The 26,862-nt window shown below is 35.3% G+C and overlaps 1 protein-coding gene across 1 annotated transcript in view; it reads left to right on the top strand.

The window, feature by feature from the left end:
• Positions 1–15,946: 15,946 nt before the first annotated feature.
• The window catches only part of LOC137401070 (von Willebrand factor A domain-containing protein 8-like), a 127,934-nt gene continuing 117,018 nt past the window's right edge, over positions 15,947–26,862 (top strand). Inside the window, exons 1-8 of the mRNA XM_068087420.1 lie at positions 15,947–16,104; positions 16,890–16,970; positions 17,596–17,726; positions 20,345–20,455; positions 21,945–22,112; positions 23,673–23,837; positions 24,687–24,845; positions 25,096–25,200. Of these exons, the coding sequence (XP_067943521.1) occupies positions 15,990–16,104; positions 16,890–16,970; positions 17,596–17,726; positions 20,345–20,455; positions 21,945–22,112; positions 23,673–23,837; positions 24,687–24,845; positions 25,096–25,200 (1,035 nt within the window). The 5' untranslated portion in view covers positions 15,947–15,989. The remainder of the gene's footprint in view (positions 16,105–16,889; positions 16,971–17,595; positions 17,727–20,344; positions 20,456–21,944; positions 22,113–23,672; positions 23,838–24,686; positions 24,846–25,095; positions 25,201–26,862) is intronic.

Here is a 26,862-nt window from a genome sequence, read left to right as displayed (position 1 = left end):
TTGCTACTTTGACAACATTTGTAGCACTTTGTGTAACGTTTACTGAAGCAGATGTCGCCAGAACTCCACTTGTCGAGAAAATGTTAACAAACTTTATCTGTTACAAACAAAACTTAAGGTACTTTACTTTTAAACACTTGGCGATTTAACTCTGCCAATTTCCTGATTCATGTAAACTAAAGATTTTAGATCCAACATTTGTAAACTTTTCATAGGTCAACCCCTGCTACCTAAAGGTTTTTTGTGACAGCTTAAAAGGTATGCCAAGCTGCTATCTGGCTCGGTTCAATATACTTATTGTGGCTCTTTCATAAAATGTAGCTTTCTCTTTAGGTATGGACAGATCATATATGTCTAATTGTGTAGAGTGCTGATGAGTGATAGCCTTAAAACAAAAGGGGTTGAAAACGCACCAGTTGAAGATGTCTCTAAATTTTTTATCGACCCCAAGATATTTTGCAGGGTTGATTGATCATGCACCACCTCTTCACTCATTGTGGTTTGCTTCTTTTCTACAACAAAATAACAATCGCATGAGTTTTTAAATTTTCTCAAACTGAGTAGTACATTATTCTATCAAAACTTGTTTTACTGTGATTGGCACAATATTCAACAGAGGTAATATCCTAATTATTCATTCATTTGTGTAAAACAGAAACTAGTTTACCAGATATGGCAACGGTGATGACTTCTATTTTTAACAAAGTGCTGAGCTCACTATTTAGTGTTGACAGACTAAAACAAGTTATCTCTTTTATGCCTTATAAAGTATTGATTAGCTGACAAAAAAGAGCAATGAATAAGAATGTATCTAAACGATTCTGATTTCATTTTAGTACACGTTTAAATCTAAGTTTTTATCACGCACAGAAATTTCTTTCAAAGTTTTTCTGCGCTAATATTGGTATTTTCTAAAAACTAGTTATTAAATGAGCAACATTTAACTGTTTCAGTAGAGTTGAAAATATTTCGTTCTTTGGATAGTTTTCACCCTTTTCTACAAAAATTTTCCAACTGTCATCTCTAATTCTTACTGAAACTATGAGACATCAACTATGATCAGTAATAGTAAAAATGTGTCACTCACCTGATGAAGTATTAATTCTTGTGGGTTCAGCAGTTACCTTTGAAGGAGACCTCTTAGTAGAAAGGCTTTCTAAACTCAATAGTGTACTCTCAAGAGTATTCATTACATTGGTAGTCATGTCAGCATTCCCATTGAAAGTGATCGGCTCTATTGTGCTGTCAGCTATAGTAACAAAATAGTCAGCATGAAAAGCATAGATGATCTGCTAAATATCTATTGATACAATGCTGAAATTATGGTAGGTCTACTGATGACATATAAAACATTAAACTCAAAAAACACATTTGTCACTGACTCTTTGGTGTACTTGATTCTATTAATTTAGCTGTTTCCACTGAAAAGAACCAGTCTGTATAATAACCTTTAGATGTCAGTGATGTACTAGTTGCAAAATAGTTTAGATTGATAGTCTGACCAAAATCGTTGCTGTTCATGCTTACATGAACTGTTTGCCAAAACAATCCTAATTTTTATTCTATATATATAAAAGAAATTTTCCTTCAGCAAAACTAATAGAGAATGCTTAAAGATACCCTACCCTTTCCATATATTCAGTTCAATAGAGAATCCAACCTCAAACTTGTTACCATAGTCTGAAGCATGTGAAGTCTTGCAATCAAGTTTTATCTAATATAATGAATAATCTAGCAACATTATCAAGTTTTCTTTACTGAATTGAGTTGAGTTGTCAACTGAACGCATGCTCACGTGCATGATTAATAAACATTACTCAAGTTATTGTCATAAATTTTATGCTAGCAGTAAACTAATATCTGCTGTTTATTTAAAATTGTTCATATGTCTATTTAAATATTGTATATTTATGTTCTTGTTTTCTTTGTCTTGTTGATAAATTTTTTATGAAAATCATTATTCCCAAATGCCAAAATGTTGAACTGTTAACTAAATTAATGTTAATATGTTGTAACAGATAATTTTACTTACTGAGCTCACCATTGTATTCGAGGGATGTGATGTCTTTGTTATTCACAAACTCCTGAGAAGCAGATGTTTGCTCACTATCAGTGACATCAATAGTAGTGGTATCATCTAGCGATGATTTTATCAACTCTCTATCCCCAGTTTGCCAGCTATCAAATTCAGTCTGCCGTCTGCTATATTGTGTGACACCTAAAAAAGTAGCAGTAAGTAAAAAATGTTTACCTGTCAGCAAGTCCGGATCGTGCATGACTTGTTTGGGTCTTGTCAGTGGTTCTGTCAAGTTTTCCAAACCGTACTGACAGTCATTGGAAAGTTGCATATTCACCAATTTAAATATCTAAGGTTTGTAAAGTTAACATTTCTATTAATATTATCAATATGGGCTACCATACTATGTGTTCAGAAGCAATATTTTATGGCATGAAAATAAAAGAGCACATAATACAATTATCTTAACACAACTAAAGACATGAAGTTATTAGCTAGACTCAAAAAAGAGCTATTTAACTAAAAACTGAATATTTTGCTTCAAACCAAGACTGAATAGCAGTGAAACGGTGATCCGTTTTGAAAATTTTGATTTTACAAACAAAATATCTTACACAAGCTTCTAGATGTTCCAAAATGCTTAAATGTAATCTTACCCAACAATTTGTTGTTTTAATAAAGTATCAGTATTTTCTTAATACTTGAAAACGTTTTTGATGTTTGTGGTGGTCTGACTGCCAGGATATTTCAAGATTGAAATCGATAACTCTATCACAGCTACAACGCTCAGATTAAGCAAAAATGCTGATATAACGTTTATAGTTGGAAAGCAACCAACAGAATAGAAACGCGTAACACTGCAACTTGAACGCAATAACCGAAATCAACAATCACTGCGATAACAACTAATGACATCATTTCTCACATATTTTTTCTCAGCATTTTAACAGCGTTCTAGTTTTTTTGAATTTTATCTTGAAGTAATCTGGCAGTAAAATCACCGTAACCATAAAAGTTAACTACAAATCATAAAAAAGCGCTGTTACTTTTTGATAAAATCTGCTAAAATCTTTGTCTAAGTTGGTCTTTAATAAAATAAACAAAAACAAAATAACAAATAATAATTAATAATAGCAAAATAGTAACAAAATATTTTTTACTTGCTGATAATTTAGGTGAAGTAGACAGCTCTTTAGTGATCATGTCTTTAACATAGTCTAATGCATTTACAAGTGATTGGGAATGAACCGAAGGAAAATTTGGTATAGTTTATAAATGTCATAAATCTACTCGTAGTCATATAATGGACATATTCGTAAAATAAGGGGACATTTGTGATATCCCATCATTTACGCATGTTGTACTTCATAGCTCCGGAACTGCTATTTTGAAATCAGTAAATTTTATATGATCTGAAAGTCACATAATACTGCATCAATGAATTTAAATAAAAAAAATTATACTGGGAGCAAATGTGCATGTGTAGTTGGCATCAAATAACTCTAAATGTCCCATTATTATTTATGAACACACAAATTTAATGTAATAATAGTAATAATTACATGTATAGTATAGTGTTTTCTAGTGTTTTCCATTGCCATCCAAAGCCACTAATTCTTGCTATAGTAAAGATTATTTACATTTGTCTGAAGCCACAACTGGAGGCAAAAAAGGACTGTCCCATACAAGATTCCAACACCCAACTTTCATCACGGTTAACTCGCAGTCTAACACCCACACCAATGGTCCCTTATCAACCACCTATGAATGATTGTACAGATAGTAATTACCTGTGCTTTATTTGTCATACCTGAAAATTTCTAGTCACACACAAGATAGCCAGGGTACTAGTACGTAATAAAGATTTTATAAAATATTTTACCTGCAGAGAGTGTAGGGGAAGTTGTCTCCTTTTTAGTTTTCTGCTCATACAAATAATCTGCAAAAAGCACATTTATGTATCAGTAAATTTAAAGCATAATCGGTAACTCGGAGCAAATCAGTTTAGATTGACAACAAGCTGAAGAAGCTGTGTGCTGCTTTTCACCAAATTTTCCGATTCCGGCAGCATTTGTATAATGTTTAAATAGCAAATATTAAATCATGCATCTTTGAAAATTAGTTATGCAATCATGCATATCATTTAACAAATCTAATTTAACAGCCTTGTGTCAATATTCAATAATAATTGCTGTTAAGAATCAAATTCTGGTTTAAATTATGCTGAATTTTGTGTTTTATCATTATTGATCTTCAGTACTAAATTACATGTATAATCTTATTATAAGTTTTGTTGTCAGCTTTTTCTAAGGACAGCTGGTCTGCAGAGAAAAGTCTGTGCAAATTATTGCACCTGTGATACTAACAATCGGTGAACAAGGCAGTATTTAAAAAGCTTTTTGTTAGGAAATTGTGCAGCATTTAAATGTTAACTCATCTCAATCTACTTTCTATAGTTACTAACTTAGTTTAATGCTTTTATCTTAATTTATGTGTAAGATCAAATATTTCACAATACTGACTACACAATTACAAGTGCAAGTCAATGAAATTCAGGACCTTTAATGTAGCAATACTTATTGCTCTACGAGGAAACACTGAGTGGATTCTTATAGCGGCTTATGCAGTGTGTAGTTTCATTTTTTCGCAAATATCTCTTTATAACCAATAACTAGTAGTTAACAGTTTACCATGTTTGACTAAACAGACAAGAACTTACTGCGGTACAAGACTGAAAATCCCCGGTCAGTGCCAATTTCATTGGAAATGAACTTCACTGTTACCGGATGTCCAAGAGATCTAAAGAGAAATTTCCCATAGCCACAAAGACGAACCATCTCTGAGCCTGTGATGTCATCAGTAATCTAAAACGTACTGTAAAGATGATAGGTTGTTTGTTGTAGCAGTAGCAGTAGTAAACAAAAAGGACTAAGTAACTACAACATTTTATTTAACGAGATACATAGTATGTTTATAGGTAGTGAAGAGTTTCCAATAGTCAAAACTTCTTGTAGGCGCAGTTTTATTCGAGCAGTTTCAAGTTACAGAAATATTTATTTATAATCAGTTTGAAGTCATAGTTTTTTAAATATTAAGTTTTGAGAGTCAGTTTATTTGTCAGCCTTTAAAGGATGAAATGCTAAATACGTATTGATTGAAGACGACACTCTGTATTAAAAAAAACTGAAGAGGTTCTTTTAAATTAATGCTGTAACTATTAGTAACAAGTAAACCTTTTCAATCTTTGTTACAATCAGAAAAAGGTTTGACTTTCTGGCTGTTTGAAGCCAGTGATAGAAGATAGAATAAAGAATTGCATTGTACAAGACTCGAACTCATGAAATTCGGCTTCGTTGCCCAACACTTCCACTCGTATCAACAGTCTTCATGTCTTTAAGAATAATTGCACAAATAGCTATTTTCGCCAATTTATCAGCACATCCGACATTTTCTTATGGCACAGATTAATTACGTTAATTAGATTAACGATAACCAATAGTTTTCAAGTCTTACATATACAATATGTATTATTGTATGTAAGTCAATATGTAAGACTTACATACAATATGAATCTACAAAAAACCTTATCAATAAAATTGAAAATCAAAATTTGTACATGATAATTTTACAATTTTTGCCTAATTCAACACTTGAGCGCTTATAGAACATTTGCTAACAATTTCATGCAATGCCAATTTAACAATTTTGCATAATTATGTTAAAGTAAAGATGAGGTACAGACAAATTCGCATGTTTACCGTAAGATAATCTTCACATGTAGGGTAGACATCTATGGCGAAGGAAACTTTGAGTTCGAGAATATACATCTCTGACGTTGTTATCTTCCAGGTGCGGTTAACACTGTTTGGATACCTTTTAGGAAAGCCAGGAGAGTGGAAAACACCAGAGTTATTTGATATCAAATGCCTACATGCTGTCTCATCTGAAACAGATTCGTCTAAGAGTCATATGAACAGAAGCAGGAACAGTATAACAAACACGCTGAAGGAGGGGCATGTGAGGGAAACTTTATAATGCTGACGGTCTATCAGCAACAATGCTCATTATATATCCTTGCAGTATGACATCTATATAGCTATCATTTTTTTGACGTCATCAAGCCGTTTGCATATACGCTTGTTTACGGAAAAGCCGCCATTTTGGTAAAAAGCGATCAGCATTTTTTCATTCAATACTATTTTTTTGTGTTGTTTTGATACTATAATAAAAAAAATTCAAGCAATGCATTGTTTTCAAAAATTCATTGGAGAAGTTACGTGTTTTTAATGATACAAGTTGTTTACAAAGAAGGCCGACAACGATAGAATGACGTCACGAAAAAACAAAGGATTGTAATACATTCACTAAAATGGCCTGCCGCGGCTTAGCTACCCAGGTGGTTAACGCATACTGCATATTTCTAGGGCTTGTTAACATTTTGACTGTTGGAGATAAAAATTTTCAGGAGAAAATGATGAAAGCTTATCCTTTGACAGTGTACTGCTAAGGCAGCAATGATGTGTCAGTTATACCTTATATTATTTTGACACTATATTATAATAGACACACTTTGGGTAGTTGCTCACATTGCTCAGTAGCAGAAACACGAAATTAGCATCCAAAGTGGCCACTGCGAAACTTTACAACACACTTATATACGAGAACTAACTCTAAGTCAGAGTCAGACAACTAGTAATCAATCTCACAAAATAGTGGCCACTCGCAAAACTTCATGTCAATATCAAAAATTACAAAAATAATATGAAAGTTTACCAAAAATAAATTATTTGGACTTGATTCCATATCAACTTCATACTACAAACAATATACTTGAAAATAATAGATTAATAGATAATAGATAATACTAGTGAAAATAATAGATTTTTAATTTAGCTCGTATTACTTACCTGATAAAATTAGGATGAATAAAATAACATTTATTGCATACAAGCTGCTACTTCTGCTCATGATGATCAACGCTTTCGTTAAAATCTGGGTCAAATGTGTAACTGTGTGGTGCATACAACTGTATAATGAGTGGCTGCACCAAGGCTACAACTATATATTAAATGCAAAGAGAGATTAAATGTACTTATATGAGCTATTTTCATAAGTAAATTTCTGGGTAAGAATTTCTCCTGCAGCTTTCTGCTGCATTAAATAAAGCTACCAGGCAGATGCTTGGAAAGCCAACCTGTTATTGGTATGAAACAATGCTAAGGTAAAATAAGATATTACTGTCTGGCCATGCAGATCATTTAAAATATTGGTGACCTACATGTAACGGTAGATGCATCTTTTTTCACTAGATTTAAAAAGCATCTGCTGTCTCAGCTAATGACCTGATTATGTCTATATGCAAAATTACCTCAGTTTGCAAAATTAATTATTGAAAGCATTGCATGTGAACTATATTATGGACTTGAACAGAACTTACAAAGAAAAAAGGAATGTTTGCGGCCGCTGATTTCAGACCTCTCTTAAACAGATTGTGTGATTTACATAAGGAATTGCTAAACAGTGATTTGTTTGCTCTTAGCATAAAAAGCATCATTATTAACATAGCAGCCAGTTGGAATGAAATCGTAGAGTAGGCCGTTTAACTTTTATCAATTAATAAATAGATAGTGAAAAGGGATGACAAGGGATGTTGCTTTGCAGTAACAGTAAAAACTAAAAAATACATGTATGCAGTAATTCCAGTAAGGTAAGAAGTACACAAAGCATTGTGCAGTTAATTTTAAATTGATTTCTGTTTGTTGTTTGCAGAATCATGATTTTTTAGATTAAAAAAAATGCAATTCGAGAGTCAAAACTGCTCACAAAATAAAATTACATTACCGAAACAAATATATGTTTTGGTTATTACAGCCCATAAGATTATACAAGAATACAGAAGGCGCTCCTGCGACATGAATAATCTGCTCCAGGAATGTTTATGTTATAGGGATTTTACATTATTTGAACAGCAAACCACATGACAATTCCCTAATTCGTTCTAAGGTCTTTCCAAACTCACCTTTTAGTCTTTTCAAAAAGAAAACACTAGAATTAACATCTTTTAATTGAACGACTGTACAGTAGCTGTAATAATAATGGTTTTATTGGCAAATTATTTGATTTTTCTTATAAGTTTCACTTGATTTATGATTCACGGTTACGGTAATTTTACATAAAATAAAGAAAGCCGCACAACTTCACTGTCAATTTACATCCGTTTTCTTTGCAACAGCAATTATTACTCTGCAAACAACAATCACTGGGAAACATTTTATGACTAAAATAAAATAAAACAAGAGTATAGCTTTACTACACATGTACATATTAAAAACTGTCTCTGTCTGATGATCGTCTATCCAGTCTATCCGTTGTCAAGGTTTGACATTGAGATAAATGTTTGATTTTAGCGAGACTGAAACTCATGACATTCAGCTTGACATAAAATTGACATAAACTTGACATAAATTTGACATAAATTTGACATAAACTTGACATAAACTTGACATAAACTTGGTATACCAACACTCGAACACCTGCACCAATAGATCACTTTCAAGTATTTTAGAATTATTGCGCAGCTACTTGTTCCTGTGCTTTCTTGACACAGCTGATGATCTCTCATGACAAAATAGATTGCCAGGATACATGCTATTACCTATACATAATAGAGAGATTACAATAAGTCAATTTTTCTCTCAAGCCCTACAAGAGAGAAAGAGATATTTTTATGTCCAACTACGAGACTCTCGTTATTCAAATAGAATTTGAAAATATGCACTGACTTGATTTTTTACATTATATGAATTTTGTACAGTGTATAAAGAAAAAAATTTGCTTAAATTCTTTACGGTATGTAAAATTTATATTATAAAAGGCATTCGTTAAATAAGGGTCTATTGCATATATATTACGAGCAATGTGTTAAACCAGTCATTTTGTATGACTCAAACTTTCTGTCAATGCGCAAATTTCTTGATTCACTAAGTCATTTTATAAAATGACTCAAATTTTCAAACTTCCTACAAATTGACTAAAAACAATCTATTTATAAGACAATTTACCTGAAGCACTGATCTGATGTAAGACAAGTCATTTCTGTCAAGTAGACCCTCAACTACCACTATTACTGGTGTGCTCATTGAGAGTCAGCAAGAAATGAGTACCAAGTACTAACGCTCACATCTAACTATTAAGTACCTCAAGTCTTTCAAGTTTCTAATTGCCTCATCAAAGTCATAATTGTGTTGTTTCATTGATCAATAGTCTATAAAAACATTTTTTGGATTTGTGGATGGCTACATCTTTCAATGTGAGTACTTCACTTTACCCGACGCTGCTGTTTGACTCTAATTAATACACAGATTAAGCTCATTGAAACTTGTGCAGGAAAACTTAGCATTCAAGCATGTGATTCAGGTATTTGAAATCAACATCTGGTCAGCTGTAGATAGTCTTCATATCCTCAATCAAATATTACACATTATTTGCTGTAATTATTAAAAACTTTTTAAGTACCAAACAGTATCAAGTTAAACGATGTAAGAATGCATATATATGATACATGTAATTGATGTTCTACTTGACGTAAATGACTTATCTTACTTTATGTCAATGTAATCTATCAGATTAATGGGCTGATTATTTGGTCAATTTGTAAAATGCCTGCAAATTCCATTTGTTTTTTAAAATGCCATTCGTAAATGACTGATTTTACACACTAGCTGTAACGTATACCGTAAACCCTTGCATATGAGCCAATTTTGGAATGCGAAAATGTTTTTACAAAACTTAGGGGTCTGGCTTATATGCGGATAATTCTCATTGAAAGCACCTGAAATGATGTTATGCTAACTGAATTTTAATAACTACATCTTGCGCCTATAGTAACTCAATGTTCTTAATACAAATGAAACATAACCATAATAGTTTCCGCTACAATCAACTCTTTCGCTATCAAATAAATTTTTATTTATTTGGTATTTATCCTTTGCCAGCCGTTTCCTATGTAATTGAAATGCTACGTAGGTGTTCCCCAATGTAGCATTTCAGTTAATTGGTGAAAACCAGCATAGCTGTAATTCTTCTGATCATCGCGAAAAAAAAAATACATGTAGCAATAAAAATGTGCTTTTGAAAAGCGAAACCAAGGTCAACGTGAGATGCAAGCATGTTTTCCATCAGCTCAAAGCAAACAGAGCATTGTCTCATTTCAATTAAGCGGAGACACAATACACTAATTATTATACAACTACTCACCAATCAGAAAGATTTTGTAGTAAGTCTGCAAAAGCCTGTCCATTTCTGCAACTTTTTGCTCTGATAAATACGTACGGTGTTCTAAAATTTATAAAGTTGGCTTTAGTGATGCCCGAGACAAGACTCTGTCTGGAATTTTCGAAAATGATTTATTGAAGATACAAGCGCCTCTCATCGAGATCTGGTCTAAGCCATAAACTGAAGCGGCACAGTAGTTATCTTCTTTCGCTGACAAATTATCAGCGAGATAGAGAAGCGAGATTTTTTTAAAAAGTCTGTTTACTGTTTTCAGTATGTTCAGCTATAGCTATGATTAGAATCTTGGAATAAAGAATCCGTAGCGGAAAATATTTGATCTCAAACCCTCCCGTTTGACAGTTCAATGCCATACCTATTCACCCACAGAGATTGATAGACCAGCCACGCCATATATGTTGCTATTTGGGAGCAAGTACAAAGTCATGACAAAGTCATGCATAGTATTTAGGACATGGCATACCCTCATTAGAAGCCCTAGCTATTATTAGTAAGCTTACTGAAGTTTTCCTTGGCATAGTACCAACCTAACAGCAAGTGGCAGGCAACTCTCATTACTCATTGTTTATAAGCCGATATATATATATATATATATATATAAATTGTTTCCTCACCCCGGTTAACCTATTTGGGTGGTAATTTCTGCTCTAACTTGGGTCTCCTACCAGAGACCTGGGAGTTCGAGCACTGAACCGTTTTGAACCAGCAGCCCATTTGTCACTGCCTTGTCCTGGTTCAGCTACAGGCAGTGCAGACCTTGTTTGGTCAGGCGACATCCAAGCCAGCATGGTTTTGATTATTGCACTCTTTTATAGAGGTTGTAGACAATATACAGGCAAGGGTCTTGTCTAAGGACCTGCCAGAAGGATGCAGTTGTTGGGGTTTGAACTTAGGGCCCAATGATGTGTGTCCCAATACCTTACCAGCTGCACCATCTGTCCCGTATTATATATATATATATATATATATAATATATATATATATGCACTTGCTCCTGGGCTAATCATGGCAGCCCAGGAGCAAGTGCTCCCAACAAGGCCTCCAAACGAAAATCTATCACACTAGAGACGATCCTAGATGCAGACTGTGCAAAGATGCACCTGAGACCATCCAACACATCATCAGTGGATGCAGACAGCTAGCAGGGAACGCATACACTGAGCGGCATAATCATGTCGCAGGTATTGTGTATAGAAGTCTATGTGATGAGTATGGCCTTAATAAACCACAACACTGGTGGGAAGCTCCTGGTAAGGTCAATGAAAATGACCGCGCTAAGATCCTCTGGGACTTCTACATCCAAACTGACAAGCATGTCCTAGCAAACCAACTAGATATAGTGGTGGTAGACAAGGAGAACAAGAGGGCTACTATAATAGATATAGCAGTACCCAATGACTACAATATAGCCAGCAAAGAAAAAGAAAAGGTAGAAAAATATCTCCCTCTTGGAGAAGAAATTGAAAAATGTTGGAATGTAAGAACAACCGTAATCCCAGTAGTCATTGGGGCACTGGGCGCAATAACACAGGCACATAAAATGTGGCTTGCCCAAATACCAACAACAATCAACTCAGGTGAGTTGCAGAAAAGTGCACTATTGGGAACAGCTAAGATCTTGAGACGAGTGCTCAAACTCCCAGGTCTCTGGTAGGAGACCCGAATTAGAAATAATAAATTCGCTTAATAAAACGCTTAATAAATTCTTTACAAAAATGAAGGAATCATCTGGGACGACGTCTCTTCTACCGAAGAGATTTGCTAGGGAGATAACCTCTCCAGTCGAGTTAGCCTAAATTGTTTCGGAGGAGGTTTTTCCTTCAAAGATGTGAAGTAAAGAGGTCATTGCTGTTTATATTTTCTTTTTCCTACGATTTTTGATGTAACTGATCTGTTGCATTTTTTTGCTGTTTCATTATCAATTTCTGCAATTTTTGGTATTGTATCTTAACTTTTAGTGGTTTTGATATTTTAAGAGCAAAGCATACAAAATGTTTACTCTTGTTTTTTCCATTATCATAAACAGAAAACCTTTTATTAAAATTAAACACAATCTATATCTACCCGTTTTTATTTATAGTATGCAGTATAGAGTAGAGTTTATGGTGTAAAATATTGAAAAATACTTTACCGAAGTTGTTTTCTTGCCTTGGAACGAAGTAAAATACATACATTACATTAACTCTAATGGGAAAAAATGTTTCGTATCTCGAACAACTCGGTTTTCGAACAAATTCTTGGAACGAATTAGGTTCGAGAACCGAGGTTCCGCTGTACGTTATTAAAAGACTAGCTGTGCTACCTGGCGTGGCCTGGGTAATAAAATAATCTTTGGACAGCAAATTAATTTGTATTTAACATATAACAACATTTGCCATTTTAACTTTGAAACTACATATCACGAGAGAAGTGTTTTGTGTAATTGAAATAAATTAAGAGAACAAATGGCTTACGTATGTCACTGTTAGTGGCTTCTGTCAAGGGAAAAATTTTAAATTGAATATTTAAAATTGAATCAATAATTAATATATGAATAGTTTTTGTTTTTTGTTATAATAATAATTGTAATAATTACTTGATACTTAAATAATAATATAAAATGTATTGTTTTTCTGTGTTTTTTCTTTGAGTGAAATGCTACAATGGTTCTATGTGCAATGGTTAGCCTCTGGACCTTTAGTTCAACCTCTCCCAAAACAAAATTTGACCACAGACAAAGTGGCTTTTCTGCCCCACAAAAATCAGACAGGTGCTATAAAGCAATATTCAGCCAATAAATCAATCAATGGAGATGGGCACTACCATAAGTTTCCTTGAAATTGTTTTGACAGTATCGCACTGTAGCCATTGATGAGCCCAAATATCAATGCTCGCAACAAGTAGTGTTAGGGTTGTGAGGTCTGCAACTGTTTGCAGGTAATTATTTTATAATCGACAATAATATGCCAGTAGTTTGTTTCCAAGTGTCTGTGAACTCTATTTTCTTCAAAAGGTCAAAATAACAATTATTCTGTCAAGACTCACTAGCTCAACAAAAAAATAACAATATGCTTGTATACTTAGCCCTATTTGTTATGGCCTTACTAGGTTCAATGAGTATGTATCTATTAGGCGTGCAGCTGTAGCTTTTTCTGCTGACAGGGGGCTAAATAAACTTTCTTCTCAGGGCTTTATAGCTTCCTCGCTTGCCACCTCTTTGGGTGAAACGTATCTGCTGTGTATTTCCTCGGCAAGCTGTTTGCTGCCGGCTCCTTAGCTATCTTGGGCTTCTGTTAGTCTTCTCCTGTTTTGGCTCTTTTCTTGTGTCTTCCCTCTTCTGTTTGGCTCACTGCCAGCTTCTCGCTGCCTTCTCATCTATTTTGCCCCTCTTTTTTATACTTATAAAGTTTATTGGTTAATTGTGTTTTGCTTGTGGTTTTTGCATCATCTCTTGCATTTTTTCTGATTCAGATTCCCTGTGGCGAGCTAAAATTCCTTACCGCTCTTGAAATCCCATGACGACAAGCAAAAAATATTTCAAGTCCGGCAACAAATTGTACAAAACTGGCCATAACTCAAAAACTAATAGTAGTAGCATTGTGAAATTAATTTTGCAGTAATCCTCATTCTAAGACGCTACTAGTTAACTAACTTATATGAAGCAAGAAACGCGTTGTCATTTTATGCCATTCTTTTCACAGCCATTTCATCAATCTTTCACATAAAATACAATATCTTAGTTAATAGAAAATCATGCTATACTTTCCTACTGCTATACAATACAACATTTTCGAGACTAAAATAATGTTATAAGTTATATCTAAATATACTAAATAAAATGTTGTAAATAATTGTCTCACTGATGACTGGTTGCTGATCTGGTATATGCTGACTGCTACTTCGCTTCAACAAGTCATAAATTTAGCTGGCTCCTGTAATATTGGTGATATACCTCTCCTTGTGCTTGACACTCTCTAGAGTTGTTTGTGTCACTGAATAGCCATTAGAAATTGTTGTATCTAGTTAGTCTCTTTCATCTTAAATGGTGTTAATCAATAATAATCATGATTTAGTAGCATATTTGTGCTGTTTTTCATTCATGAGCTTGTCATTATATTGATCAGACAACTCCTAATCCAACTGATGCCCCATATTTTCACATTGCATCAATTGTGATGGTTGGACAACTCCCATGCTTGATATTTCTAGCAGCATAGCAATTGCCCTAGATTTTCATGTTTGCTTGTTGATGTCTTCAGGCCCGCATTTCCTGGGGCGGTTGGCCGGCTATTTAGGAATTTTTGGCGGCTAAGTACAGTCAAACTCGGATAACTCGCCCTCGGATAAAATGTAAAACTTTATCACGGACACATGGGTTAACTGGAACGAATTTGTTGGGTCTGTTCCCGCGCAATGATAAATTGCTTTAGATAACCTCAACCTCAACATCATTAATTCGAACAGTTATTTGCCCAATGGCTACGGAAACAGTTTTTATCACTTTATTTCAAGCCATAGAAATAAACGTCAACTTTTAATAGTTCTTAGGCATCATTATTATCATCTTCGGCAAAATATTCTTGTTAGCGGTTTTTATAAAGGTTTGCAAAAGGTAAAAATTTAACAAACATCCGCTTGACAATGGCCCAACAAAAGCGTAGAAAGCTTCAGATAAACTTGGAATAAAATCAGCAAAATTGATCTTTGATAAAACGCTCAAAAGAAAAAAATGTCTTTTTTCTAAGCGTTTGGGGCTAAACTATAGGCTAAACCGCAGGTAAAAATAGGCTAAACTGCAGTCAAGTTTAGCCTAATTTAATTTGAAAACGTCCTGGCAGTTACATCACCTAAAACAAACAAATCTCAAATAATGGAAAAAATGTTTATACTTTCCGATAAAATTTTTTAAAACTTTACACGAGATGCCCCGTTGAAGCCTTACATAAAAGAAACCTGTTTGGGGGCTTAAACTGCCTCCTCCAAACTCCCAGATGCTCATAACTAGTCGCCTAACATTAGCCGCCCATACCTGCCAACTCTCATGCATTGGGAGTGAGACTCACGCAATCACCCCAAAGAAAAAATGAAAATGCAGGAGAAATGCGTGAGATTTTTGCCCCAATTTCCACAATTTTATATATACTATCATTGATACATCAGTTGCCCCAAAACCAAATTTCACGCATTGCCCCATTCTTGGGTTGGCAGGTCTGTAGCTGCCCCAACTTGCAACCAGAACATACAGGGTCTACGATTGTGTCGCAGTGCTTAGTGCAATGTTTTGTAGCAGTTGTGGTGTTCCGTGATCCCACAATTTATTCATGTTTTACTTATTGGCCATCTATCGTTTCAAACCCTGACACTTCCAACGAGCTCCCATGTCTGCGTGGCCTACGGCCTAGCGTGACATTTCGCGACAGCGAAAGAGGAACAACTCTCGCATATTTTTGCGACCACCCGGTTCAGTTTCTTCTAAGCTAAAGCCACGCCTTCTTCTGCCAATATCGTTTATTCCAGAACGGGAATAAAGTGGAATAGTCTATAAGATAGTGCTTATATTTTTATAATTTATGGTAGCTGGTAGTTCACTATCGGCACGAATGCTCTAATAGACCACAGGCTTCAAGAGTGTTCCCGGAGCGACCTTTGTAACTTTTGCAACGTTCATTTACTGCTCTGCCGCCAGATAAGCGCTAATCAAATGTGGGTTGCAAGAAGAGTGATAATGTCCAAAAGCAGAGCAGGTTACCGGCTCAAAATATTGAGTCGGCATCATGTAATGGCAGACAGCCATATAACGATACGTCGATGCAAAAGTAAATTATTATAACACGAGTTGATTTATTCATAACGTGTAATTTCTTCATTATAATTCATGTGTATTTATCTGCGTGGGGATAAATAAAACAACAAATCTTTTGAGCATAGCGGTTAAATGTTTTGAAATTCAAGTGACTAGTCTGGCATTAATCTTGAACCAAAGTTAATGGCATGCACTTTAAGGCGTTTAAATATTTTTTTGATCGAGTAGGCCCTACGTGACGCCACTTCAAATAACTTTTCCAATCAAAGTATTTTTGAATTCTCAGTTATTGAAACATCATATTTTGTTTTTGAAAAACCATTATCCGACTGTTATAAATGCTTAGTTACGGAACCTTTGATTTCAAGAAGTTTACTGGTCGTTCGCTCGTTAAGCAAAACTAAATGACTTACATATGGGCCGATCGTGATGTGTAAATGTCTGCAAATTACTCTATACACTTTGTCGTGTGCTAATTACTGTTACGTATTAGTAGCAGTGTAATACTGTTGTATTCTTTACATAAGTATCATATAATATTTTGGGTTTTCTGTCTTATGTAACAAAGTTTTTAAAATTTTTACAGTAACTAACATTTTTCGTGATCAAAATGTTTAATATATACTAATGTCCAATTTATCATATTTGCTGTAGCAGAATGGAAAGCCACAACCGATAATTTATCAGCTCGTGAATTCGTCATTGTGTAGATGATTTCAAGCATTTCTGTATTTAGAAGCTTGTGGAACTTCACAATACTTTCATTCCTGTCAATGCTTACCCCATACTGTTTTACAGGCAATGACAGCGTCAGTATAGGAAATGTCTCTATTAAACTGCTCACTGCAGCTAATCCTCAAAAGGTTCCCACATCCTACTGTAAGTTATGGGAAACAGTCCCAACATCGACAAGTCCGAACCTAGACAAGTCCCAATCTCGACAGAGGTTGGTCCGAATCTAGACATAGGTTGGTCCGAACATCGACAAAGGCTGATGCAGTTTTACAATAATTTAATCTTCAACAAATAATAAATGTATTTTTGCAGTTCTATCCTCACTTCAAAAATAAAAACCAAAGCTACTCACTGAAGTTTAGTCTTCAAATAAAACATTTTGCTAGCATAACAGTCAACCATATTTATGATTGTTACTTGTTTTAGCATTCGTTCTATATTTAGGTCGGGCAAAATATTGTTAGGCCTACATAAGCTGGGGAGTGCTGCATCAAATGGATAACAATATATTTTTGCGCAAATATATCTTTTACATATAAATCGCTCATTTACTATGAAAATAGTAGATGGTAAAATAGTAAAACTGCTGTCGAGATTGGACCAACCGTTGTCGATATACAAACTCGTCGAGTTTCAAACCAGTCGAGGTTCGGACTATAAACCTAAGTTATGCTACTGTTACTCGTTCCCAACTTAGAGATCTGCTTGCTCTAATCTAGTTTATTTAATTATTGTTTTGCTTATTGGTTCTTGGTCTAACATGCTGTAGTACCTGGAGATGTTTCACACTCATTACTACAACATCTGAAATGGATGATGCAGAAGGACCTCCTTGGACAAGATATCTTCCTGATTGGCTGCCCAGGCCCAATGAGAAGGCGTCTTGCCCTCATGTATCTGGTCAGCAGTTTATATCATGGTTAACATTTATATTGTGGCCTTTTATTTAACCTTTGGTTTTAAAAGTAGTAAAATACAATGACATTTTGCATATATTTGGGTAGTGAATGGAACCCACTTACCTGATCAGGCAAACAACGAACTGTTGATAGTCAGATCAGGTAAAGCAAGCAGTGGAATATTCTAAGAACACCCCACATTGTTCTTGCCGGAAACTTCACAAGCTTTTCATTCCTGTCAATGCTCACTCTGTACGGCTTTACGGGCAATGGTAGGGTCGGTATCAGAAATGTCTGTATTCTTGTTTTGTCTCTGCATTGTTTTTGCTGGAAATTCAGGCCCTTACACATGCACGCTTTGCTCTAAGTGGGTTTTGTTGCTGAAACATATAGGTAGCTGCTATCAGATGCAGACATCAGTCGCACTGCTCAGAAGTTATTTGTTTAAATAATGTTAAAGGTTGACTTGCAACAAAATTCACATTACAATTATTCTGTATCAAAAGATTCACCATGTCTTACTCTGTTATGTTGTAGGTGCCAAATATGTGGAAATGTGATTACAAGCTCTTAGAAGCTCAAAAACGAAAAGCCGCCGTAGATTGAAATCTCTTTATTTCTCTGATGTAGTCATGAAATTTATTTATTGTCTTGTCACGTGATGTTCTCACGTGAAATGAAAGGCCAATAAAAAGCTCAGTATAAAACTTATCGTAGCGCTAGTTTATGACAAACACTTCGGGTTTTACCGAAGACCCCGTATCAAATATAGGTGCTCGCTACTTCACAGTTTGGTTTCCGTTTAGTCTAATCGGCAAGTCGTAATCTGATCATGTGACCCAATACTTCGCAAATAATTTCTGCAGCACTTTTCAATTATCACAAGTGACCAACAGGCTCGTCATGATTATCAGACGATGATATGTACTCCTTCAAGCTAAGGCTAAAAAATTAAATGAATTTTTATGGTAAGTTATAAGATATCACTGCTAAAAGTGACAGCATTACAATGACGATAAAACAGACTCGTAAGAACAATAGACATGATTTTATTGAATGCGTGAAGTATATTTGTGAAAATATCTCGACGAATAAGGCTGCATGAAAGTGTAAACAGAAACCATCTAACACAGCTACATCACATTTGAGTTGTTTTGGAAAGAGAATCCAAACTACGGCGGTCTCGTGTGGCTGCGATTAACTGTTTGTTTTTGAGTTTTGAAGAGCTTGTAATCACATTTCCACATATTTGGCACCTACAACACAACAGAGTAAGACATGGTGAATCTTATGATACCAAATAACTGTAATGTGAATTTTGTTGCAAGTCAACCTTTAACTAGTAAAATGAAAATTTTATTACAAAAGCTGTTGCTTTGCATACAACTAAGACTTAGGGATCTGACCGTCTTCCAATTGAAGTGCCAGTGTCAAACAAAGGGTAAGTGAACCCTTACCAAGCTATGATGGAATTCATTTAAGCCTGGATTTATTTTATCCCTGTCAATTAAGGCAACTACTAGTTCTTTATAGGGGGGATTTAAAATTGCTCAATTAATCAGCAGTTTGATTGCTTCTATTAAACATTTTGGACCAATGCATGCTTGAACTTGAAATGACTAAATAGGTTTTCTCGACCTTTGGGGCTAGAAATATGAAAACCACATACTTGTGCATATCACACGTGCGCGCACACAATACATGTATTTAGAGTTATCAGCTTTTAACATGATCAACCTTGGTGGTGGCTTTATGAACCAATACTTCGTTTTTTCGTGACGTCATTTGATCGTTGTCGGCCATCTTTATAGAAAATTTTATCGTTAAAAACAGGAAGCTTTAGCAATGAATTTTTGAAAACGATGCTTTTGTTTGCAATTTTTTTTATAATGGTATCAAAACAACACCAAAAACAACTATTAAATAAAAGAAAAACGATCGTTTTCTACAAATATGGCGGCTTTTTCGTGAACGAGCGCATGTGCAAACGACTTGATGACATCAAAAAAACGATGAATAGGGCCTTCAGCCCTGAATAGTGTCAGTATTTTATCTTTACTAGTATGCTTGCCAATGCCGTGCCCAGTGAGAGATCGTCATGATTAATCAGTATATGAGGAATTATCCTATGCAGTGAGGCGACTGAGTGCTGTAGTGTTAGTGCGCCACGTTTGAATCTGACGCCTTAGTTTCGATTCGCGTGAGAGGCGCTATTTTTCCTTAAGCTCTTAATGGGACTTCAGACGGACACACACACACCTTTTGTTATAGCGAAGACTTCAAACATAGAAGAAGCACACATAGAATGTTGTGATGTACTACTTTGCTTATTTTTAATTTAGCTGTCTAGGTAATAGAACATGCACAAATCTGTTTCATTTTATAAGTAACTTACCAGGGTACATACATAATAGTAAAGTTCATTTAGCTATTGATGGTAACATTGCTTTTTCTAAGATAATTTGGTGAAGGGTGCAGTGCCTTGGCATGTCTAGCATCAGTGTGTGGCGACAGCTCCTTATTGTAACAGTCTTTCTACATATCTTTTTGAGTTTTATTATTCACATCTATTAGTGAGTTCAGTTGTGTACCTTGTAACTATGGTAACCGCTGATATAGGAAATGACGAACAGGGAGCATGAGTACATCGCACTTTCTAGAGATACCACAGAGGCAGACCTCAAACAGAGGAGAGAAATCAAGGGAGGAACAGCGTATTACGTTGATCAGGTTAGGAATTATTGATGTCTTACGATATTATTATGATTGGTTTTTCACTGCTTTGCTGTTTCTCTGCAAATTGCTTTTTGAAGTGTGATATTGGTGAAACATGCACATGTGTACATCTCGTCTGACTATTCTGGGTTTTTTGCGCAAATATTCTCTTGCCCTCTCAGGCAGGCTGTTGTTCCGACTACGATTGTTTTATGGTTTAGGCTTTGTCATTGGTTTCCATGCAGTTCTATTTACGTCTTCGCTTACCAACTGTTTGTGTCTAGTTCCCTAAACTTCATTTTACGCTCCACTGCATATTTGTATCACGGCCTAGGTCTCCTCTGATTCATTTCTTCATAGAGTTGTAAATGTACCGTAAAACCTCTATGTCAATGCCATGGCGCAGTGTTTTTCAACCTTTCCCCATAGTGGCTGTCAAATGGATGTGGCGTTCAAATAGAGGCTGGCATTGTATTTTTGTAATAGCTCGTCAGAATTTAGGGAAGATAAATTTAATCATTTGGCTCTGCTGAACTAGTCGATATTAGCGCCAAACAGTTTTTTGAGTAGAGCAAAACCTTTATGCGTTGCATTTCGCACAATTATAAACTTTTAGTCGCATCGCTAAGCACAACCTTTACCCTTAAGCTAGTCCTTTATGTACTATCATAAAAGTAAACTATTTTTCAATTATGTCAAAGTATCAAGACTGCGTTAAACGGGAAGCTGTTATTAGTTTGATACAGTTATTAATTATTTCTATGGTAACTTTCAAAGTTTTAACCAAAATAAAGAAAACTTTGGAGCTGGAAAACAGGCTTTGATACAAACAGAAACAAAAGAGAATTGTTATTGATGTAACCGAGTCATTATTAGTCTGAGTTTGAGGATACTTTTCCGCTGGTCACTTGCTATTACGGGTTTGTAAAGATCAAAGACTGTCAAAGTGGCAGTCAAATGGAGGTAGCGCTGAATTAAAGGCAAGCTTTATTGTTCAACCCTTATCTTATAGTGGCAGTCAAATAAAGGTGGCGTTCAATTAGATGTTTTACTATAATAATTGTTTTGGCAATCGCTCATTACCCATCCTGCACGCGTGTCCTAGCGATCTTAGGCCTTTGTCTATGAGGATGTCTGGCATTGATGAGAAGCCCACCCGATATTACATGCATTACTATGATGCATCGATATTACACACAACTAAAAGAATATATGCCAAGGTTATATTAGTTGTAATAGGGAAATATCACTCCGACGTTACAATTCATGTTTTTCTTTAACTGTTTTGACAAGAGATATAATATGGAAGCAGAATTTTAGTAAGAGCCTCGGTATTTTGCTATTACCATAATTTTACATCATCAAATCTTTAACTTTTCTATGAGTCTGAAGCTAGCAGCTCTCAGAATGATTCAGAAAAACAATGAAAATTTGTGGTAGATCAATAATTGTCAGTTGTCTCCCCAACTTTATTGAACAGACAACCCCATACACTTTCTTTCAGTGTGCTGTGAGGGCGGCTACAGAAGGACGGGTGCTTGTACTTGAAGGCATAGAAAAGGCAGAGCGGAATGTGCTTCCTGTCCTTAATAACCTCCTTGAGAACAGAGAAATGCAGCTAGAAGACGGACGATTTCTCATGAAAGCCAGCACCTATGACAAACTCCTAGATGTTAGTTTCTTGTCACTCTGTTTCAGTTTATTAGTTTAGGCTCTTAATCTATTGCTAATGGTTTTGGCATGAAGCTAGATAAAACTGCTCATTGATTGGTGCTTCGAAAAGATCTTAGAGCTGATATCTTTATACAGTCAAAATCTACATCCTTGTATACTGTATTTGTTTCAAGATTTGCTTTGTATGACAAAACTATTGTACAGTATATCAGAGCAAAAAATTTTATAAGAAAACGCTGAATTTAAAGTAATTTGTGCCACTACCCAAACAACGCTCCCCGCTACCCCATCTACCCAAAGTAACGATTTATGGAAATATGTAAAATGTGTCATATAGAAGAATAACACTATTTAATGCGTCATATAAGCGAATAACACTATGTAAGAGACCAAACTAATCGACAGATAATTACTGAGAAGAGGCCTTTAATGTGGCTTACAATAGTGATCGGCCATTGAAGGTGTAGCTTTGGTGATAAACGAGAAGATGGACAATATGCAGATAAAAGTAGCAATAGAACTATGAAATTAGTCCATCATGGCCTATCTGAAACTTTAAATCATCTTAACTTATTAAAATAACTTATTTTAATATCTTCATGTTTTGCATCGGTTACTTTGTTGTAACTCTTTCCTCGTTAATAAGAATAAGACACTTTTCTAGATTACCCTTGAAAAATTGAACCCATGATTATGCTCAAGTTTTATATGATTTATTTGTAACATAGACAATGCCTTTTTTACCACTGCTACCGCTCGTACTAGTCTTGGGATCCATGATGTTTAAGTGAAAGAAGGCATAAAGCTCTGTTTCATATTTTTTAAGCTCCGTAAAACCAAACTCTATGAAGGAAACTCTACTTCCATACTCATTTACAAAACCGCGTTGTTATGAGACACGGAGTGTAATACATTTGAAAGGGCTAGGTTATGAAGTCGAATATTTAGTCAAATGTTACGTTGTTGGAGAATTGATAAGTTTAGGTGACTGTCAGTAGAGGTTTAGCCTGTTCTCCTAGTTAATATTTCTTTGGTGTAGCATTTTATTTATTTAAATAGTTATATCTATGACTTCTAATAAAGCTGACTGGTTATATATTAGCAAGACGAAATGTAAAGACCAAATAGATGGATCACAAATGTTAACAATATACCAAGTTTTACAGTATTATTTTTATCATGTAGTTGTATATTTACCTCTCTTCATTCTAATTTCCTGTCACTTACCAATGCTCTGTCACAACTTTGCAGCTTCCATGTCCAAGATCTGTATTCTCTTGTGCTGTAGTCACACAGTATTCATGTCCGTGATCTGTGTTCTCTCATGCTGTAGTCACACAGTATTCATGTCCGTGATCTGTATTCTCTCATGCTGTAGTCACACAGTATTCATGTCCATGATCTGTATTCTCCCATGCTGTAGTCACACAGTATTCATGTCCGGGATCTGTATTCTCTCATGCTGTAGTCACACAGTATTCATGTCCATGATCTGTATTCTCTCATGCTGTAGTCACACAGTATTCATATCTGTGATCTGTATTCTCTCATGCTGTAGTCACACAGTAAAGAGGAGATGAACGACTGGAAGATTGTCCGAGTGAGTGAGGCATTCAGAGTTATTGCCTTGGGACTTCCCATACCTCGTTATACCGGGAATCCTTTAGATCCACCACTACGGTCAAGATTTCAAGCTCGGGACATCAACAATATTCCATTTAAGGTAGTTGAAGTTTTGCATGTTCTTTGTTTTTAATAGGTTGCATTATACAGTCTAGTCTCTCTTTGGCATCTTTTCTATTTCATAGCTTAGTTATTTGGTTTCTATCCGAATCAATGTAATTTTTCTCATGCACTGCGCAAGCCACCTCTCCTCTTTGTCCCCTTTGTTATTTTCCTCGTCACCTTATGCACCTTTGCGCTATGTTGATTCTCAGACTTCTTGTTTGACCTTTGGTTTGTTGCACTCATTGGTGTGACTGTGTGTGCTGGAACAGAATTGTTTTTTGCCAACCGCTCTTGTTTTGCTCGACGTTTTACCAAAAAGAGTTTTGCGGTCTGTACCATTTAGAGATACAATACAACTGTGAATTATGAAAAAATACAAAGGTAAGACATAAAAGAGCAACAACTTACTTACAATCAGTGATGAAGCAGTAACTTCTATCCAGCAATTCACAGACAACCATGAACGATGCACTTCTCTGAAATATAACTTCTATATAAACAGTCGCTTGATAACTAAATGTATTGTCTCTGATGATGGTTGTAGCTTCTTCGCTTGTTCATTAAGCTGAGCCATTAATTTTATAGACTTTCTTCCTTCAGCTATCTAAATCTAGTGTTTACTTCAAGCTCTATTGTTGAGGCTGCTCATTATCCCTTAGCTATTTTGTGCGATTACTAGTACACGGATAATATACATAATTGGACATCAAAATTATTTTGCATCAATCGCAAAATACCATATAGAATAAGTACATAGGTATTATTTACATCCTAGAACACTGTGTTTTTATTTAAATGATAAGCAAGTAATCATTTTGAGTGTTTAGACATTTTATACGTTTAGGAGCAGTTTGATGTCCTCCGAGGAACCTACTCTAGCCTTGACCCATCATATATATCAGAAATCCTTTCATTCGCCCACACGTTAAATCAAGAAGAAGGACAAAACTTGGGTCTGGCAGACTTTCCTCTCGCTAGTATGACTCAACTGTCAGCAATCATGGTACCTCGCTGCCGCTTCCTTCTCTATTCAGAGCTGTTGAAGTCTGTTCATAATTCCATTGCACAATTATTGATGTAATACGCTAGCTGACTCTGATAGATGTAGTTAAAAGTGCTTTCTTTGTTGGCCAAAGATATACAAACAATTCACATGTTAAAAATGCAAAAAAATTACAAATATACAAAAATAGTATAAGCAGCAAACTTCACATTTATTTCGTGTACGTTATATATATTTTGTAATTTGGCAGAGTGAGTTTAGTCATATTAGAGGGGAATCAGCTGTAAAAAGACTATATCCATACAATTTATTCCTCAGCGACGATGGAAAGAAATCCATCAAATCCACACTAGAGGTAAGGTTTGGTTCTGGTGTGTTTGGATAAATGCGAATAAAAGTTTTGTTGAGACTGAATGTTTACAGCTCTTTTCTTTATACAGTGCACCCTCTGGATACCATTACCCTGTTATACGATTTTTTCACCTTATGCAGTGGAACATGATAGTTTTTCCACACCGCCATACAAATCTTATTTCACCATACGATTTCAACAAAATCTTCGCTCGGGTTCAAATTTGACGGTTGGTGGGCTCATATGTGCATCAAAATAACAAAGCTGATGTTTGCTAAAAACTTTCTCAAAACGCCTGAAAGAAATACAGTGACATATTCCACTCAGTTCAGCATTCCTCATGTGAAAAGTAGTACACGATATTTCCCTTCAAAACTATTTGCAAAGTTGGAGTTGTGATCCCTTTGAACAGCAAAGGGTCAGAGATCAGACAACTTCCTGAAGGTGCACTGCGCGACCCAATGCATTAGATAGGTAGAAAGATAGATAAAAAATTTTATTCACACCGGTTAAGGCTGTTTAGAGCAAATAAACCATGAGACAAAAAGCAAACAAAAATTGTAAAGTGAAGTAAATCAGGCGTGTTGAAAAAGCTCGTTTTTGCATAATTCTGTTCTGCAGTGTAAATTAGCAAGATGTTGGTGTTTGGTAAAGGTGTTGTGGCTTTTTTGGAGAAGCAGCAATAAAGTGGATGATCAAGCAGATTGGAGATATGATTAGAGTATTTTAAACCACAAAAATTTGAAAACACATTCAGCTCCTCAGCATTAAGTGCAAGTAAACGCTGGTCATAGCTGTGCATATCAGGTAGCATAACTCCTGAAGCATAATTTTGCAAATCGTTCTAACTTGTCTTTATCAGTTTTCGATACAAAGAGATACCAGCTTGGAGTATTGTAAGACAAAATAGACAATATACTATTTCGGTAAAAAAGTGATTGACCTTTTGTCTTATACCTCTTTCTGAGCTGAATTAGATCATGAGTTGTCGGTCTAGTTTTTGAAGTAATAATGTCGACATGGCTTGAGAACTGTACATTTGTATGCCCAGAATCCTGACACTGTCAGTATTTTCAATGTTCACATTGTTTATTGTGATAGAAGGGCTGCATACAGTTTTACTGGGGGTAAAATTGATAGTCTGTGACTTGGCAGTATTCAGAGACACGGAGTTCTGTTTACACCAATGTGATGCATTATCTGCTGCGTGCTGTAGTGAGTTTTGACAAGTATATGATATTGATTTAGTCCTGGTTAATTCAGCGACTGACACTTCATATCACTGTACAGCGTTGTACAAGGTAGCGTTCTCAGCATGCTTCATATGCTTGACACTTGGCTTGAGGTTATGCACAAAAACATTCCATAACAAAGGGCCCGAAATAATTTCTTGAGAGTCTTTGATCTTGCAGTGTTCATATGACGAGGTAGGGCCTCCAAATTTAATCTTTGCATACAGTCTGTGAAGAAAACATTTTACAATCCTCACCAGGAATGGTTTGGTACTAAGCACGAGCACTTTTTCAACAGCTGCATAAGGACACATCATACCAAAAGCCTTGCTGAAATCTAACAACAAAGCTTGTATCACCAATGTGTCTTCACTATCGTAGCATATATTGATTGTGAAGTTGACTAGAGCATCTGTAGTGTCAAGGTTCAGGA

This window comes from Watersipora subatra, chromosome 7 (assembly GCF_963576615.1).
Source record: "Watersipora subatra chromosome 7, tzWatSuba1.1, whole genome shotgun sequence".
In the NCBI taxonomy this organism is placed as follows: Eukaryota; Metazoa; Bryozoa; class Gymnolaemata; order Cheilostomatida; family Watersiporidae; genus Watersipora; species Watersipora subatra.
The sequence above is the reverse complement of the archived record's forward strand: the minus strand, read 5'-3'. Positions and strand labels throughout refer to the sequence as shown.